Below are 14,310 nucleotides of genomic sequence, written 5' to 3'. Positions count from 1 at the left end.
AATATGCGAGCAAGAGGAGAAAGAAAAGAAGGCTCAATAATACTTGAGGTGGATGAAATGTCACATGAGCTGATGTTGAGAAGAGGGAAAATAAATATTGGATGGAGAAAATGTCTTGTATACAATCACGTCAATGTTAGAAGATGTTTTAAGTGTTAGGGCTACTATCATATTGCCAAAAATTGTACACGACAAGACACATGTCATAAGTGTGCGGGAAACCATAAAGCAAACGAATGTAATGCGACTAAGAAGAGATGCATAAACTGTATGTACAAGATTAGAACCTATAACCTGAAGATTAGTGATGAGCATGATCCTGAGCGTGGAATGTCCAATATTCAGCAGAGCATTGGAGGAAGAGAAGAAGAGAACTAGCTGGGACAATACCAAATAGCAACTATAGAAGAAGTCAATTTTATACGTAAATGCTCAAAGTCTGATGGCATATAAAGAAGAGATTCAACGTCAGATTTTGAAGGAGATGAATCCGGCATTATTAGCATTGTCGGGAACTAAACTAATACCAGACATTAGAGATAGTGAAGTGAATATGCCGGAATATAATATAGTTAGGTGCGATGCGGAAAATAGAAATAACGGAGGAGTTATGTTATATATAAGAAATGACATTAAATATGAAGTAATATTAAACGAAAAAATTTTATCTAACTGTTGGTGTATAGCTGTGGAAATGAAGGACAATACGTACAAAGGTGTAGTTATTACCTACAGTAAAAAGATGGTTGAATGTAAATAAATTAAAAATGAACGCCAATAAAACAAAATATACGATTAGAGGTGTAAGAAAAGAATTAAAAGCAAACATTACAGTAAAATGCTTGGATGGATCACTAATAGAGCAAGTATTATAGAAAAAATAAAATATCTATGAGTAATTATTGACAGTAAGCTAAGACTAGAGGAACATTGCGATTATATGTTGAAAAAAGATAGGCAAAAAAACATGCTTCTTAAATAGACTAGGTAACAGCATATCGGCATATAATACATGTATTATATATAAAGCAATCATAACACCTCATTTTGAATATTGTGCAACTCTGTTGATTGGTACGGATGAAACACAGCTAGATAAACTGCAAGTAGCGCAGAAGTGGGCTATGCAAATCATTTTGCAATCGCCATAACAAAAGTGGTCGAATTACGCTACGTATTGCTGTTTCATCCATCAAATTTGACCCCAGATTTGGCCCTATGCGATTTCTTTTTGTTTCCAAACGTGAAAAAATGGCTTGGCAGAAAGCGGTTCACGTCAAACGAGGAAGTCATCGCCGAAACAGCGGCCTATTTTGCGGAGTTCGACAAATCATATTTTGTGGATGGCTTAAAAAAGTTGGAATATTGCTGGACTAAGTGTATCGAGCTGAAAGGAGACTATGTTGAGAAATAAATAAAAGAACTAAAAACAATGTGTTTCCTTCCCTAATACGGATATTTATCATACAACCCTCGTATACATTGCTCGGCATGCTCCGTCAGCTGCTTCAGAGCTGGAAATGCTTCGTTATGTTATTTTGGATCGTCTTGATATGCTCGTCGTCGAATTGCTGTCCTTTTAACTTCAATTTCAACTTTGGAAACAAAAAGTAATCTGCCAGTGCCAAATCCAGCGAGTAAGGTGAATAGTATAACATAGTAATATTTTTTTTTGTTAAAAACTGGCGAATTATTGCTGCATTGTAAGACGCGTTATCGGACTGTCAACGCATGCGAAACAAAACGTGCGCACAACTTCCTTTTTCCCAAATCCTCACTAATGATCATATGGACAGTTTCTTCATCGATTTAATTGCTCCGCGAGCAATCTGATCGTTAACCGACGATTGTCTTTCAACGCAGCACAGACAGCTTCGATGTTCGCCTGGTGCGGACGCCTTATTCTTTCGTCATCCTGAATGCCCTCTCTACCGTCTCGAAATTTATCAAACCACAAAAACACACTCCATCGAGACAAATACTCCTCACCGTATGTATTCTATGTCATTTTGTAAGTTTCGGCAGCGTTTTACCACTTTTAAAACAAAATTGCTTGATCGCAGACCTCTGTTCGCTTCCATGACAATCGCAAATAACACACGACACGCAAGACGTATCTCGGCGAGAATTCAATGGAAATTGATGCAACATAACAATCGTATCCAGAAGGCTTTGAACTACATGCTTTCACTTATCGCATATACATGGTGTCTCAAAATTGTAACACACCAACTCCGTAGGGGTGTAGAGCTAAGTGAGAGGAATGAAAAAGTCCTCTTCCATTTAACGATATCTCGTATAGTTTTTTAGTAATAACTGCGTAAAGTTTAGCGTTTGTTACGCCCATCGCGGCTTATAGACGTTCCGCGGCGAGCTGTGTACGTTGAGGCTGAGTGGTAACGCGGCTCGCGCTGACCGTCGCGATGGCGTTTTGGCGCTTTGACGGTGTGTTACAATTTTGAGACACCCTGTAGATAATGTTTCTTATATCGTTTTTATTACATCAGTCCTAAAACTTTTTAGCCTCACTGTGTAAAAAAATAGATCTTGAATAAAACACGGATAGAACACGATAAATTTCCATATAACCAACTGATGCAAAGTATTATCTAGTGAATTATTAGATCCAACCAATCATCTACTTTGTGCTGTGTCGAATAGATATACCCCCGCGATCGTTGTATTCTCAGAATGCAGCTACTAACTAAGACTATTGATACGCAAGCTGTCATTTATGCAAAGTACTTCGTGAGGTAAAGTAGATACTTTGTAAAATTTCTTTGTTTTATACCAAGCTTTATCTTCTATATTTTAAATACATGTGTGCATTTTCACAATGCAGCTATATTTTTAACATAATGACGGAAAATTAAGAGAAAGAAAAATAGGATTGTTGGAAAAAGAAGAAAAACTTCATCAACCAGAAGAAATGAATCTCTATATTCCGCTTATCGCAAGATCGTCGGATCGCTGATCGATTGAACGTGAAATAGAGGAAGAGTAATTATTCCAAAATATCTTTTGATTCCTTATCGTTCGCATAATTTGACGAGATTATTACTTTCTTCAGTATTCTCCACGCGAAAATCGAGCATGAAAATTAGATCAAGCTTCAGGAACAACAACGGACAGTAATAACAGAAGCACGTGAAAAAAAAACGGCGCGTTTCCGCGTTTCATTGGAGAGAGGGTCAGATGATGCCAATGAGGCGATAAAAAAGCGGCGCTAGTGTTTTTTCGCAAAAGGTCGATAAGGCTCGACACGTGGTAGCACTGGCCGTATCGTCCAATACTGCCGCGGCGTCATGGATAAATCTCCATTGGAATCTATCATACTCTTATTATTAAATATTCTCTTAACAAAAAACGACAAAATACGATAAAAATATCATTTCTTTCAGATTCGATGTAGCGAAATAATAAATCACATAGAAAACAATGAGATTCTTTGAAGATTCCATCACTTTCTTTTTTTCAGTTTTTTCTTTATTTCAGAACTTTTTACGATTCCAATATAAATTGTTTTTATCTCGTAAAATGATCTTACAATTGCAATTGTGAATATTTAGCGCACATATTGATATGAACTTAGGCATGATGCGTAAGACATAAGAGTAGTGATGTAAGCACAAGCAGCGGCGTGTTGTTCTTCTTTGCCGCTGGCAATAGTTGTTTGATCATTGGGCTATATTATAGTCGGAACAGTTCAAATCTTACCATTTCGACGCGCGTTCATTCATGTGGTTTTTATAATTAATAACTCGATAATTATTACGAATATCACAAAACAGTGTAGCAATTTCTTATTCATTTTGATCCACTTTACGTTCTCGTGAGCAGTAGCAGAATTGTCTTGGGGTACCCTGTATATCCATAGATAGATATAAAAACATATGCGCATGTGTATATGCGCATGTATATATGCGCACTTGTATATGTTCTCTTCTATATTAGATGCAATGAAATTAATCGCGTTAGCTATATATTTTCCTTTCTCGTAAAAGGATAAAAACTTTCAAGCGTAAAAGGATATTAAATATTTTTTTCGAAAAGAAAAATCCTTGCTATCGTGCTTAACACCATGTAATTCACTATAATTCACTATAATTCACTATAAAAATACGTATATTGTTTTTGAATAGGTATTGGATACGCAGTCGTCTTAATTGCATTTTACGTCGATTTTTATTACAATGTTATTATCGCCTGGTCGCTACGATATTTCTTCGCCTCATTCTCTGGATTGTTGCCATGGACTACTTGCGATAACCCTTGGAACACACCATTGTGCCGCGAATTTGATGGAAACATTACGTATGCGTCGAAGGACATAATAGCTGACAAAGTGACCGAGAATCTTGGAAACATCACACGGTTTTTGATCGATCAAAGATCAGATACGATCATGACTAGTCAGAATGCAGCAGATAACCATACAGTATACACAAGCGCTGCTCATGAATATTTTAAGTGAGCAACACCTCCAGAATAATATATACGAGGGTGGTCCGATAAGTACTTAGCCTACAAAAGAAAAACGAAAATTTTGGAAAAGTGGCGATTTATTTCTCAACATAGTCTCCTTTTAGCTCGATACACTTGACCCAGCGATGCTCCAACTTCTTTAACCCGTCTGAAAAATACGTTTTCTCGAGGTCTGCAAAGTAGGCCTCCGTGGCGGCGATGACCTCCTCATTCGACTCAAATTTCTGTCCGGCGAGTGACTTTTTCAAGTTTGGAAACAAAAAGAAGTCGCACGGGGCCAAATCTGGAGAATACGGTGGATGGGGCAGCAGTTCGTAGCCCAATTCGACCAATTTGACCGTGGCGAGGGCGGAGGTGTGAGCCGGTGCGTTGTCATGGTGGAAGAGCACTTTTTTCTTCGCCAAATGAGGCCGTTTTTTCTGCAATTCGGCGTCGAATCGGCCCAATAATTCGGCATAGTACAGCCCTGTGACCGTTTTGCCCTTCTCCAGGTAGTCGATGTAGATCACACCTTGTGAATCCCAGAAAACGGTGGCCATCACCTTTCCGGCCGATAGGACAGTCTTCGCCTTCTTCGGAGCACGTTCGCCGGGTGAAGTCCACTGTTTCGACTGTTCCTTGGTCTCTGGTATGTACCAGTGGATCCATGTTTCGTCGACGGTCACGAAACGACGCAGAAACTCCTTCGGATTGCGCTTAAACAGCGTCAAACACTGCTCTGAAGTGGCCTCACGGTTGCGCTTGTTGTCCGGAGTGAGCAAACGCGGCACCTATCGCGCCGACAGCTTTCTCATGCCCAAAATTTCATGCAGGATATGACTCACGCGGTCTTCTGAGATGCCTACTGTCTCAACTATCTCGCGCACCTTCAATCGGCGGTCTGCCAATACGAGATCGTGGATTTTTGTTATCCTCCGTGGTAGCCGTTTTCGGGACACCTGGGCTCATCAAAAACCGACGTGCGACCACGTTGAAACTCGTTAAACCAATTTTTGACGGTCGCCATCGAAGGAGAAGAGTCACCGTACACAGCATCCAAGCGCTCTTTGATTTCGCTGCGCGATTTCCCTTCCAAAAACAAGAATCGAATCACCGACCGATATTGCTCTTTTTCCATTTTTCTAAAATCCGCGGACACGCCCGCTTCCACACGCGATCAAAACAAAACTACGAGTCCGATTCGGCTGAAATTTCGACAGTAGCCGTCTACGAGAATGTACTACACGATAGTAAATTTCTCTTGCGATAGTGGCGCCATCGGGCGGTAAGGCTAAGTACTTATCGGACCGCCCTCGTATATATATATATATACCTAAGTATTTTTCAATACTTAAGTATCTAAGAATGTTTGTAATGTTATTTATTTCATAGACATATTTACTAATATTTTTATCTTTATATCAACATGTTGCGTCATAAATTTTCACGGCTTTATCAATTGTCGAATTAAAGAATCTATTTATCAACAATTAATTATAATCAATAATGGATTATAATCTGCAATTTTATTTTAATTTTATTAGAATTTAGTTTTATTAGAGTTTAGTTTTATTAGAATTTAGGCATGTGTATAGTAGATAATAAAACTTTAATTAGTGCTCAGAATGCAAATGATTGAAATGTCAATATGAAATAATCTTAATTTAATAAAATTATATTTGCATTAAAATAAGTAAAATGCATATATTAAAATATATCGTAAAAATGAGAATTGAAAACATAATTCAAAAATATATCAAATAGATATTCACATATTTTAGAATCGACTTTAAACAGAATCCTTTTGACTTAAGTTTGCAAAATTTTATCTGAATTACGGAACTTTTTTCCTTAAGCCGCGCTATTTTGGAGCTGCATGAAAGCAATGGTTTACATGATCTCGGAGCTATTAAATGGGACATCGCACTATGCTTGCTTGTGGTTTACTTGGTCTGCTATTTTTCTTTATGGAAAGGCATCTCGACTTCTGGCAAGGTAAGTTAAATGCCTCGTAAAAAATCTGACATTTTAAAAATCATATAGCAAAATTTCATAAGGTACTTTTGATTTCTCGCAAACACTTTAAATCCATACATTGTACATTTAGTATACATATTAGATTAATTATTAAAATTATTATAGATGAATATAAAAATTTTGATAAGTTTTGTGATAGAAAAATGTGTTGTGAATTTAAATAATTTTATTAAAAACGATTTCTCTTATTGTACCAAATACGCCATTATTTTCTATTATTTTTTATATATCATATATTTATAAGTACTACCATAAAATTGGAGCTATCATATCTTTAAGAAGTACATCAAAACTTTTGCATCATCTATATTATTTATTATAAGTACTGTAGTTATAAGTACTGTATACACACACACACGTCTGTGTGCGCGTATATGTGTATATGTGCTATTTTTCAATATTATTTATAACTATAATATACAGGATGTCCGGTAATTAGCTGCCAACTCGAAATGTGAAAAAGTAGATTGGGTTAAGACAAACATAAAAGTCTCATACCGATAATTATTGCGAATGTTAGATTCGAGTCGACCCAGCAACTGTTAGCGGCGTGCGGTAAGACATAAGTGCGGCAAGATAAAACAACAAATAGCGGCGGTTGTCTTTCCTCTCGCTGCGCACCGGCAACAGTTTTTGAATCGACTGAGACGCGCTGCGGCCTGAGCAGCTGCAACGCTTTTTCAATCATCTATAACTACGTTTACACGGCAACGTTAATCCGGATTAGTAATTACCGTAATTAGTGCAGTCTCGAATCCGATTATATTTTTCGATCTAAAAGAATATACCAATCGGATCAAAGAATTTACTAACTATGGTCGTTACTAATCCGGATTAACGTTGCCGTGTAAACGTAGTTTATGTCGGCGCGCTCTCACTTCTCAGATTTTGTCATTAATAACTCAATAAATATTGCGAATCTCGCAAAACGATATGGGACTTTTATGTTTGTCTTAACCTAATCTACCTCCACATTTTGGATTGACAGCTAATTACCAGACACTCTGTACAACTCTTCACAAAAAACGCCACAATTTAATTGTTTATTTTGTAGGTAGTCTGGTTTACCGCTCTGTTTCCTTATGCAGTTTTACTAATTCTGCTGATCAGGGGTGTTACTTTGCCAGGAAGTACTGAAGGGATTCGTTATTATCTCAACCCCAATTTCTCCGCTATTACAAAGGCAGAGGTAACGTTTTGTACTACTCTGTATCAGTTCTTAAATAATTATAATGTCTTAAAAATTTCTAAAAGATATCTTAAAATTTCGAAGATATTTTATGAAAATATAAAAAGACATCTATTTATATCCATATTTAAGAAGTTTTTAAATATCATTTTAAGAATATCGCCTTACAGATATCTTGTTCAAGATATTTTTAGACATATGTATGTGAATTCACATATTTATATAAGTTCCCAAAATCATTCAAACATTAAAAAGGAAAGAATAATATTTATTTATTATTACTTATTAAGTGTAGTCAATAAAGATTTATTATTAGATTACACAGTTGTTAATCAGCTCCAATCAGATTAGAGTTAAATAATAATGATAGCTGACATTCGATAAAATATGCTTTAAAAACTATACATATAGAAACATACTATACTATATACTATAGTACATATAGAAAGTTATAGATTATTATTCAAATTGACTCTAATGAAAAATTGACCAAGCCATTTAAGCAAAAATATTTACGCTCTATATATACGGGTGTTTCAGACCACCCGGGTCATTCGATTTTTTCGTTAACCCAACATTTTAGAAAAAAATATTTCAGACAAAAGTTGCAGGGTTTCAAAGGATCTATTTACTAACGCTATGAATTTGACCTTGGGATAACCTTGAAAAATCCAGTCAAGATCAACATAAAAATCTTAAACGGATACCCAAATTTTTTATTACATCATCTTTTTCTAGCAATTAATTTAAACAACTTTTGTCTGAAACATTTTTTTATTTATTTAATATTTCTCTAGATATTGAAGGAAAACGATAACTTTTTCAATATTTAACTTACGATATCTCGTTACCTAGTTGTCGAAAAAAAAAGTGTTACTAGACTTTATTGCTCTATTTAGTCTCAAGAATATATTTTTATAATAGCGCCATGACTTTTGTTAACCTGTTGCATTTTTGGAAATTTCAAAATCATCAAATTAACCAAATTCAGGGCGCTATTGGAACAATATATTCTTGAGACTAAATAAAGCAAGAGCCTAGTACCACTTCTTCTTCCGACAAATAGTTAGCGAGATATCGTAAGTTAAATATTGAAATAGTTATCAAGTTTTCCTCAAATATCTCAAAAAATATTAAATAAATAAAAAAATGTTTCAGACAAAAGTTGTTTAAATTAATTGCTAGAAAAACATGATGTAATAAAAAATTTGGGTATCCTTTTAAGATTTTTATGTTGATTTTGACTGGACTTTTCAAGGTTATCCTAAGGTTAAATTCATAGCGTCTGTAAATAGATCCTTTGAAATTTTTACAACTTTTGTCTGAAATATTTTTCTCTAAAATGTCGCGTTAACGAAAAAATCGAGTGACCCGGATGGTCTGAAACACCCAGTATATATATACTTATGAGTTTTTCTAAAATTTTCATACTGTCATAGATACTCTGTTCACAAAAATCTTTTAAAAAGTCCTAGCAAACATAAATATTATTATTAACTAAAAACTATTATATAACAGAAATGACACGTAATATGATTGCTGTTATATGTTATTAATATTCAAGTTATTTAATTTTCTTTTATAACTGTTATATAGTAGTTACATTGTGGTTTAAGCGTTATATATCATATGTAGTATTATGTTTATATTATAAAGTTTTTATATACAAATATTTTAGATTATCCTTTAAATAGCACCTGTTTCTCGTACATAAAATATGATACATTAACATATACAGGATGATTTGTATAAAATGACCGATTTCATTATTAACAAAATTTGAAGACATGAGAAATTAGTTCGTACCGACTTGTTCAGTACTAAACGAGACATTTTATAGTGGAAATGATTATTTTACAAGTAGAAGCGAAGACATTTCAATATCAACTTTATTTCTTTTTATGGAATGTCATATTTTTTTATTTTAGGTTATGGCCTTACGGAAAAGAACTACAAAAATACGAAAAAATTATTGGTGTATTATTGAATGACTGAAGTTCTTCAATAGTATGCCAGTAATTTTTTCGTATTCTTATAGTTTTTTTCGTAAGGGTGATAGCCTTTTTTGACGACATATTACATAAGGTCATTCCAAGGTCAGTTAAAATTACAAATACATAGTAAAATATAATTTAAATGTGTATGTTTGGTATTTCTGTTTTTTACAATAAATGTTAAAAATTTTGACCTTGGACTCAATAGCACAGATAAATCCTATGTGTTAATTGATTCACCGCTCTTCTTATTATTTCCAATGTTATCCAATATTTTTGAGCATTGTATTGATTTCCAAATAGACATAGATATACCTTCAGCTCAAAAAGTACCCGAAATCAGGCAATAAAACACAAACTATTCAATTATTTAGGTAAATTTATTTTGTTGCCTTCAAAATAGTTCTCATTCTGTGCAACACATATGCCAACGCTTAATCCAATTTTCAAAATATTTTTCACAAGCCGATTTTGATATCGTCTTGAGTTTCTTCAGTGAATTTTCTTTTACTGCTTCAGTCATCTCAGAACGTTTATCACAAAGCGATAATTTGAGTTTTTGAGGGTAATCATGATGCATTGTATGAATGTTTTGTTGGTAAATGTTTAAAAAATCATGTTTTTGCTCACATTTTTGCGATATTTTTTGCAAAAATTTAGCTGTTTCAGTATTAGCTGCAATGCGTTTCATATCTGAAACTTCGGTCAAAATAGTATGGACAGAGAGATTTGATATTGTTAAGCTCGACAGCAATCTCTCTTTCATTCACACGGCGATTTTCAAACACTAATTTCTTCAATCTTTTAACGTTTTCGTCGATATTTGACGGTGGTGGGCGATCAGAACGAGGCAAGTCTTCGAAGGTTATACGACCTTCTTTAAACAATTTATACCACTTATACACCTGTGTTTTTTTAAATACAGTTATCTTCATATGCTTTTTGTAGTGTTATCCCCATATGCTTTTTATAGTATTTTCAACGCGTCGGTACAAGAAATTTTGTTGAAAACATAAAATTGAAGGCAAACTCTGTTCCATAATATGCGACATCATAAAAATCGCAAATAGTACCTGAAGTTGACTGACATAAACAGCTGCCATGAACAAACTAATGGACAGAATCCGCTTTAATTCTATATAGAAGTTAAATACAAGTTTGGTACCAACTTAACTACAAAAATATCTAGAAATATTATAAACGCGCGTCATTTAAATGAGCAATTCCGGGTATTTTTTTATCAGAAGGTAGAGTCCACTCAATATTATGGATTATATCATTACATATAGAGTGTCCCATTTTAAATTAGAAATATCTCGAACACAATACATTTTCGAAAAAAAAAATATTTCGAATAAAAGATGTAGAGTTTGAAGGAGGCCATCAAATGAACTATTAGGTGTACAAATGAATAATCCAATTTTTTCAGCTACATTCAAGGTTTATTTAAAAGAAAGTAAATTAAATTATTCAATCAAAGTATTCGCCGTTGCTTTCTATAACTTTAAGCCATCTTTCAGGCAGCTGATGAATTCCATCTCGAAAAAATGTTACGTCTTTGGACACGATAAAGTCGTCAAGCCATTTTCGGATCTCATCCACTGATTGGAAGTGCATATCGGACAAGGCGTGTTGCATCGACTGGAACAAGTGATAATCGGATGGAGCAATGTCTGGTGAATACGCCGGGTATTGCAAGACGTCCCAGCCAAGACTCATTATGGTGTCTTTTGTATTGGAAGCAATGTGTGGCTTGGCGTTGTCATGCAACAATTTCACTGGACGTTCTCCTTTGCCAGTATACGGGCGTTTTCGTTCCAATTCTTGACTCAAACAGATTAATTGACGTTGGTAGCAGTCCGCAGTAACTGTTTCACCCGGTTCCAACAACTCATAATAAAGCACGTCCTTGATATCCCACCAAATGCAGAGAAGAACCTTCTTTCCGAAGCGATTGGGTTTTGCGACCGATTTTGATGATTCGCCGGGATTTACCCGTGACTTTCTGCGTTTCGGATTGTCATAGAGTATCCATTTCTCATCGCCCGTAACGATTTTCCACAAGAAAGACTTTCGACGCTGCTTATTGAGAAGAGAAAGACACGCTGCCACTCGTTGATTTTTGTTGGTTTCAGTGAGTTCATGCGAAATCCATTTTCCTTCTTTCTGGATCTTTCCCATCTCATGTAGGCGTTTGGAAATCGTTTGCTGCGTTACTCCCAACTGTTCTGCAAGCTCTTTTTGTATTTGTGCCGAATTATCAGCGAGCAGTTGTTCCAAATCATCATTATCGCACTTCCGAGGGCCTCGAGGGCGTTGTTTGTCGATTAGACTGAAATTATCGCTTTTAAACCGCTTAAACCAAAATGCGCACACATCGTACGATACAACACCTTCGCCGAGAAAGGAACAAATCGATTCGCACGCTCTTGCAGCATTTTTTCCTTGTTAGAATTCGTAAAGAATGCAGTGTCGGATATGCACCTTATCTGTTGCCATTTTCGACTGTACTGAATTGAATATTTTTGAAGGTTATGTTAAGGTTAAGGGCCTTTCGCCAAACTATATATTCTTTTTAATAGCTATATGTCAACATTGCATAATCACAAAAGAGCGGGAAAATCTATTCAATTTAAAATTGATTTCATAACTACTTAAAATAATTTGGATTATTCATTTGTACACCTAATATTTAGATCTTGGGTCCAAGATTCACTTTAAGCTCAATAAAGTGTAAATTGATTTTTTCGATGGAAACACCTATTTGTTATTGCAAATTTATATTCTATAGAAAAAAGTAAGGAAATTTTATTTGTAATTTTTCGTTAAGCCTCCTCCAATAGGTACAAATAGTGCTCAAAATTCTTATTTTGGAACACCATATTGAAAGTTCAATTTTGCAAATGGATATTTGACATATTAGAATTCGGATTTTTTTTTTAGAATATTTCAGCAACGACGGAAAATTCCTAAGTAATAGTAATCTCAGTATACAATTATCATTATTATTCAACATCATTATTTCCAACAAGGTCTTGCCTTCATTAGCCCAAAATGTATTTCAAAACCCTATATACAAGGTGTCCCATTTTGAAGTTTCCACTAAAATATCTCTTTAAGAAAGCATTTAAGAAAAAAATGTTTCAGACAAAAGTTGCTTGGTTTGAAAGGGGACATAAGACAGCGATATCATTTTGTTTATTGATGGCGCTACTTTCGAGATATTCACTGATCATTACTTTTCTTAAATGGAAATCTGAATTTTTTATTATATCATCTTTTTCCACCAATTAATTCGAACAATTTTTGTTTAAGATATTTTTTTATTTGCCTGATGTTTTTTGAGATATTTGAGGAAAACTTGGTAACTTTTTCAATATTTAACTTACGATATCTCGTTAATTATTTGTCGGAAGAGAAAATAGTACTAGACTTTTTTATTCTATTTGGTCTCAAGAATATATTGTTACAATAGTGCCTTGACTTTTGTTGATTTGACAATTTTGAAATTTCCAAAAATCGATAAGCAATTGAGAAATAAAGTAAAAATAAGTAATTGAGAAATAAAGTAAAAAAGTCTAATACTATTTTTTCTTTTGACAAATAGCGAGATATCGTAAATTGAATGTTGAAAAAGTTATCAAGTTTTCTTTAAATATATATCTGCACGCCGTCTTGTGAGCATGCTTATGGCTCATGCCGTGTGCGTATGTGGACGCTATTCTTTCCAATTGGGTGATTATAAAGGATGAACCAACGTGAACCAAAAAATTTTCCCTTTTTATTGCTTTACAACTGCCGACACATACACCATATTGTCTCCCACTCTCTACATACACTATATAAAGAAGAATAGAAAGAATAAAACTAAGCCATCGCAGGACACAGCGCCACCTTATCCTGAAATGCTATTACTAGCTGAGTGGGCAACTTAAACAAATCTATACGCAACATCCTGCCCACCTTGAAAGCATCGGCTTTCAATCAACACGAAAATGAAAACGAATATTCCAATAGTTATAATGCGCAACATGTATAACAAAAGGTCGAATAACAATCAATAATATTTTCTTACAACTAAGACGAAATAGGCAAAACACAGAACTTAGTAACAGGACATTTATAAACACCCTTATTAATGCGCACAGAGACGACGCAAATGCAACCATCGTGACTAGGATGCACTTCTACGCGAGGTAAACTCCAACACAATAGTGGCAGGTTATCCTCTTGCAAGATTACCATCTGTCCGATCTTGATAGGTAATTCGATCGTGTACCATTTATTGCGTAATTGATAATAATGAAGGTATTCTTTAGTCCAATGACGTAAAAAATGTTGTTTCAACTGTTCCATTCGTTGCCATCGTGATAGTCTATTTTGCCTTCCAAACTGGGCTCTGGATAAGAAATGATTGGGCATCCAATTAAAAAATGTCCCGCTATAAATACGGCTAAGTCGTTAAGATCGTTAAATAACGGCATGAGAGGCCGCGAATTCAAAATAGCCTCCACTTGTGTTATTAACGTGAATAATTCATCATGTCGTAGCAATGCTTCACCAGCTATGCGTTTCAGATGAAATTTAGCGCATTCGATTGCCGCTTCCCAAAGGCCGCCCATGTGT

The 14,310-nt window shown here is 34.8% G+C and overlaps 1 protein-coding gene across 3 annotated transcripts in view; it reads left to right on the top strand.

Annotated features, from left to right (window-relative positions):
* DAT (Sodium-dependent dopamine transporter) overlaps positions 1 to 14,310 on the top strand; it is a 95,154-nt gene that overhangs the window by 55,099 nt on the left and 25,745 nt on the right. For all 3 annotated transcript variants that reach the window (XM_025303220.1, XM_011152030.3, XM_025303221.1), the window contains 3 exons: positions 4,143 to 4,470; positions 6,321 to 6,459; positions 7,556 to 7,690. In XM_025303220.1, the coding sequence (XP_025159005.1) occupies positions 4,143 to 4,470; positions 6,321 to 6,459; positions 7,556 to 7,690 (602 nt within the window). The remainder of the gene's footprint in view (positions 1 to 4,142; positions 4,471 to 6,320; positions 6,460 to 7,555; positions 7,691 to 14,310) is intronic.

This window comes from Harpegnathos saltator, unplaced genomic scaffold (genome assembly GCF_003227715.2).
Source record: "Harpegnathos saltator strain DR-91 unplaced genomic scaffold, Hsal_v8.6 scaffold538, whole genome shotgun sequence".
NCBI lineage: Eukaryota > Metazoa > Arthropoda > Insecta > Hymenoptera > Formicidae > Harpegnathos > Harpegnathos saltator.
Note: the sequence above shows the minus strand (reverse complement) of the source record. Positions and strands in the feature narration are given on the sequence as shown.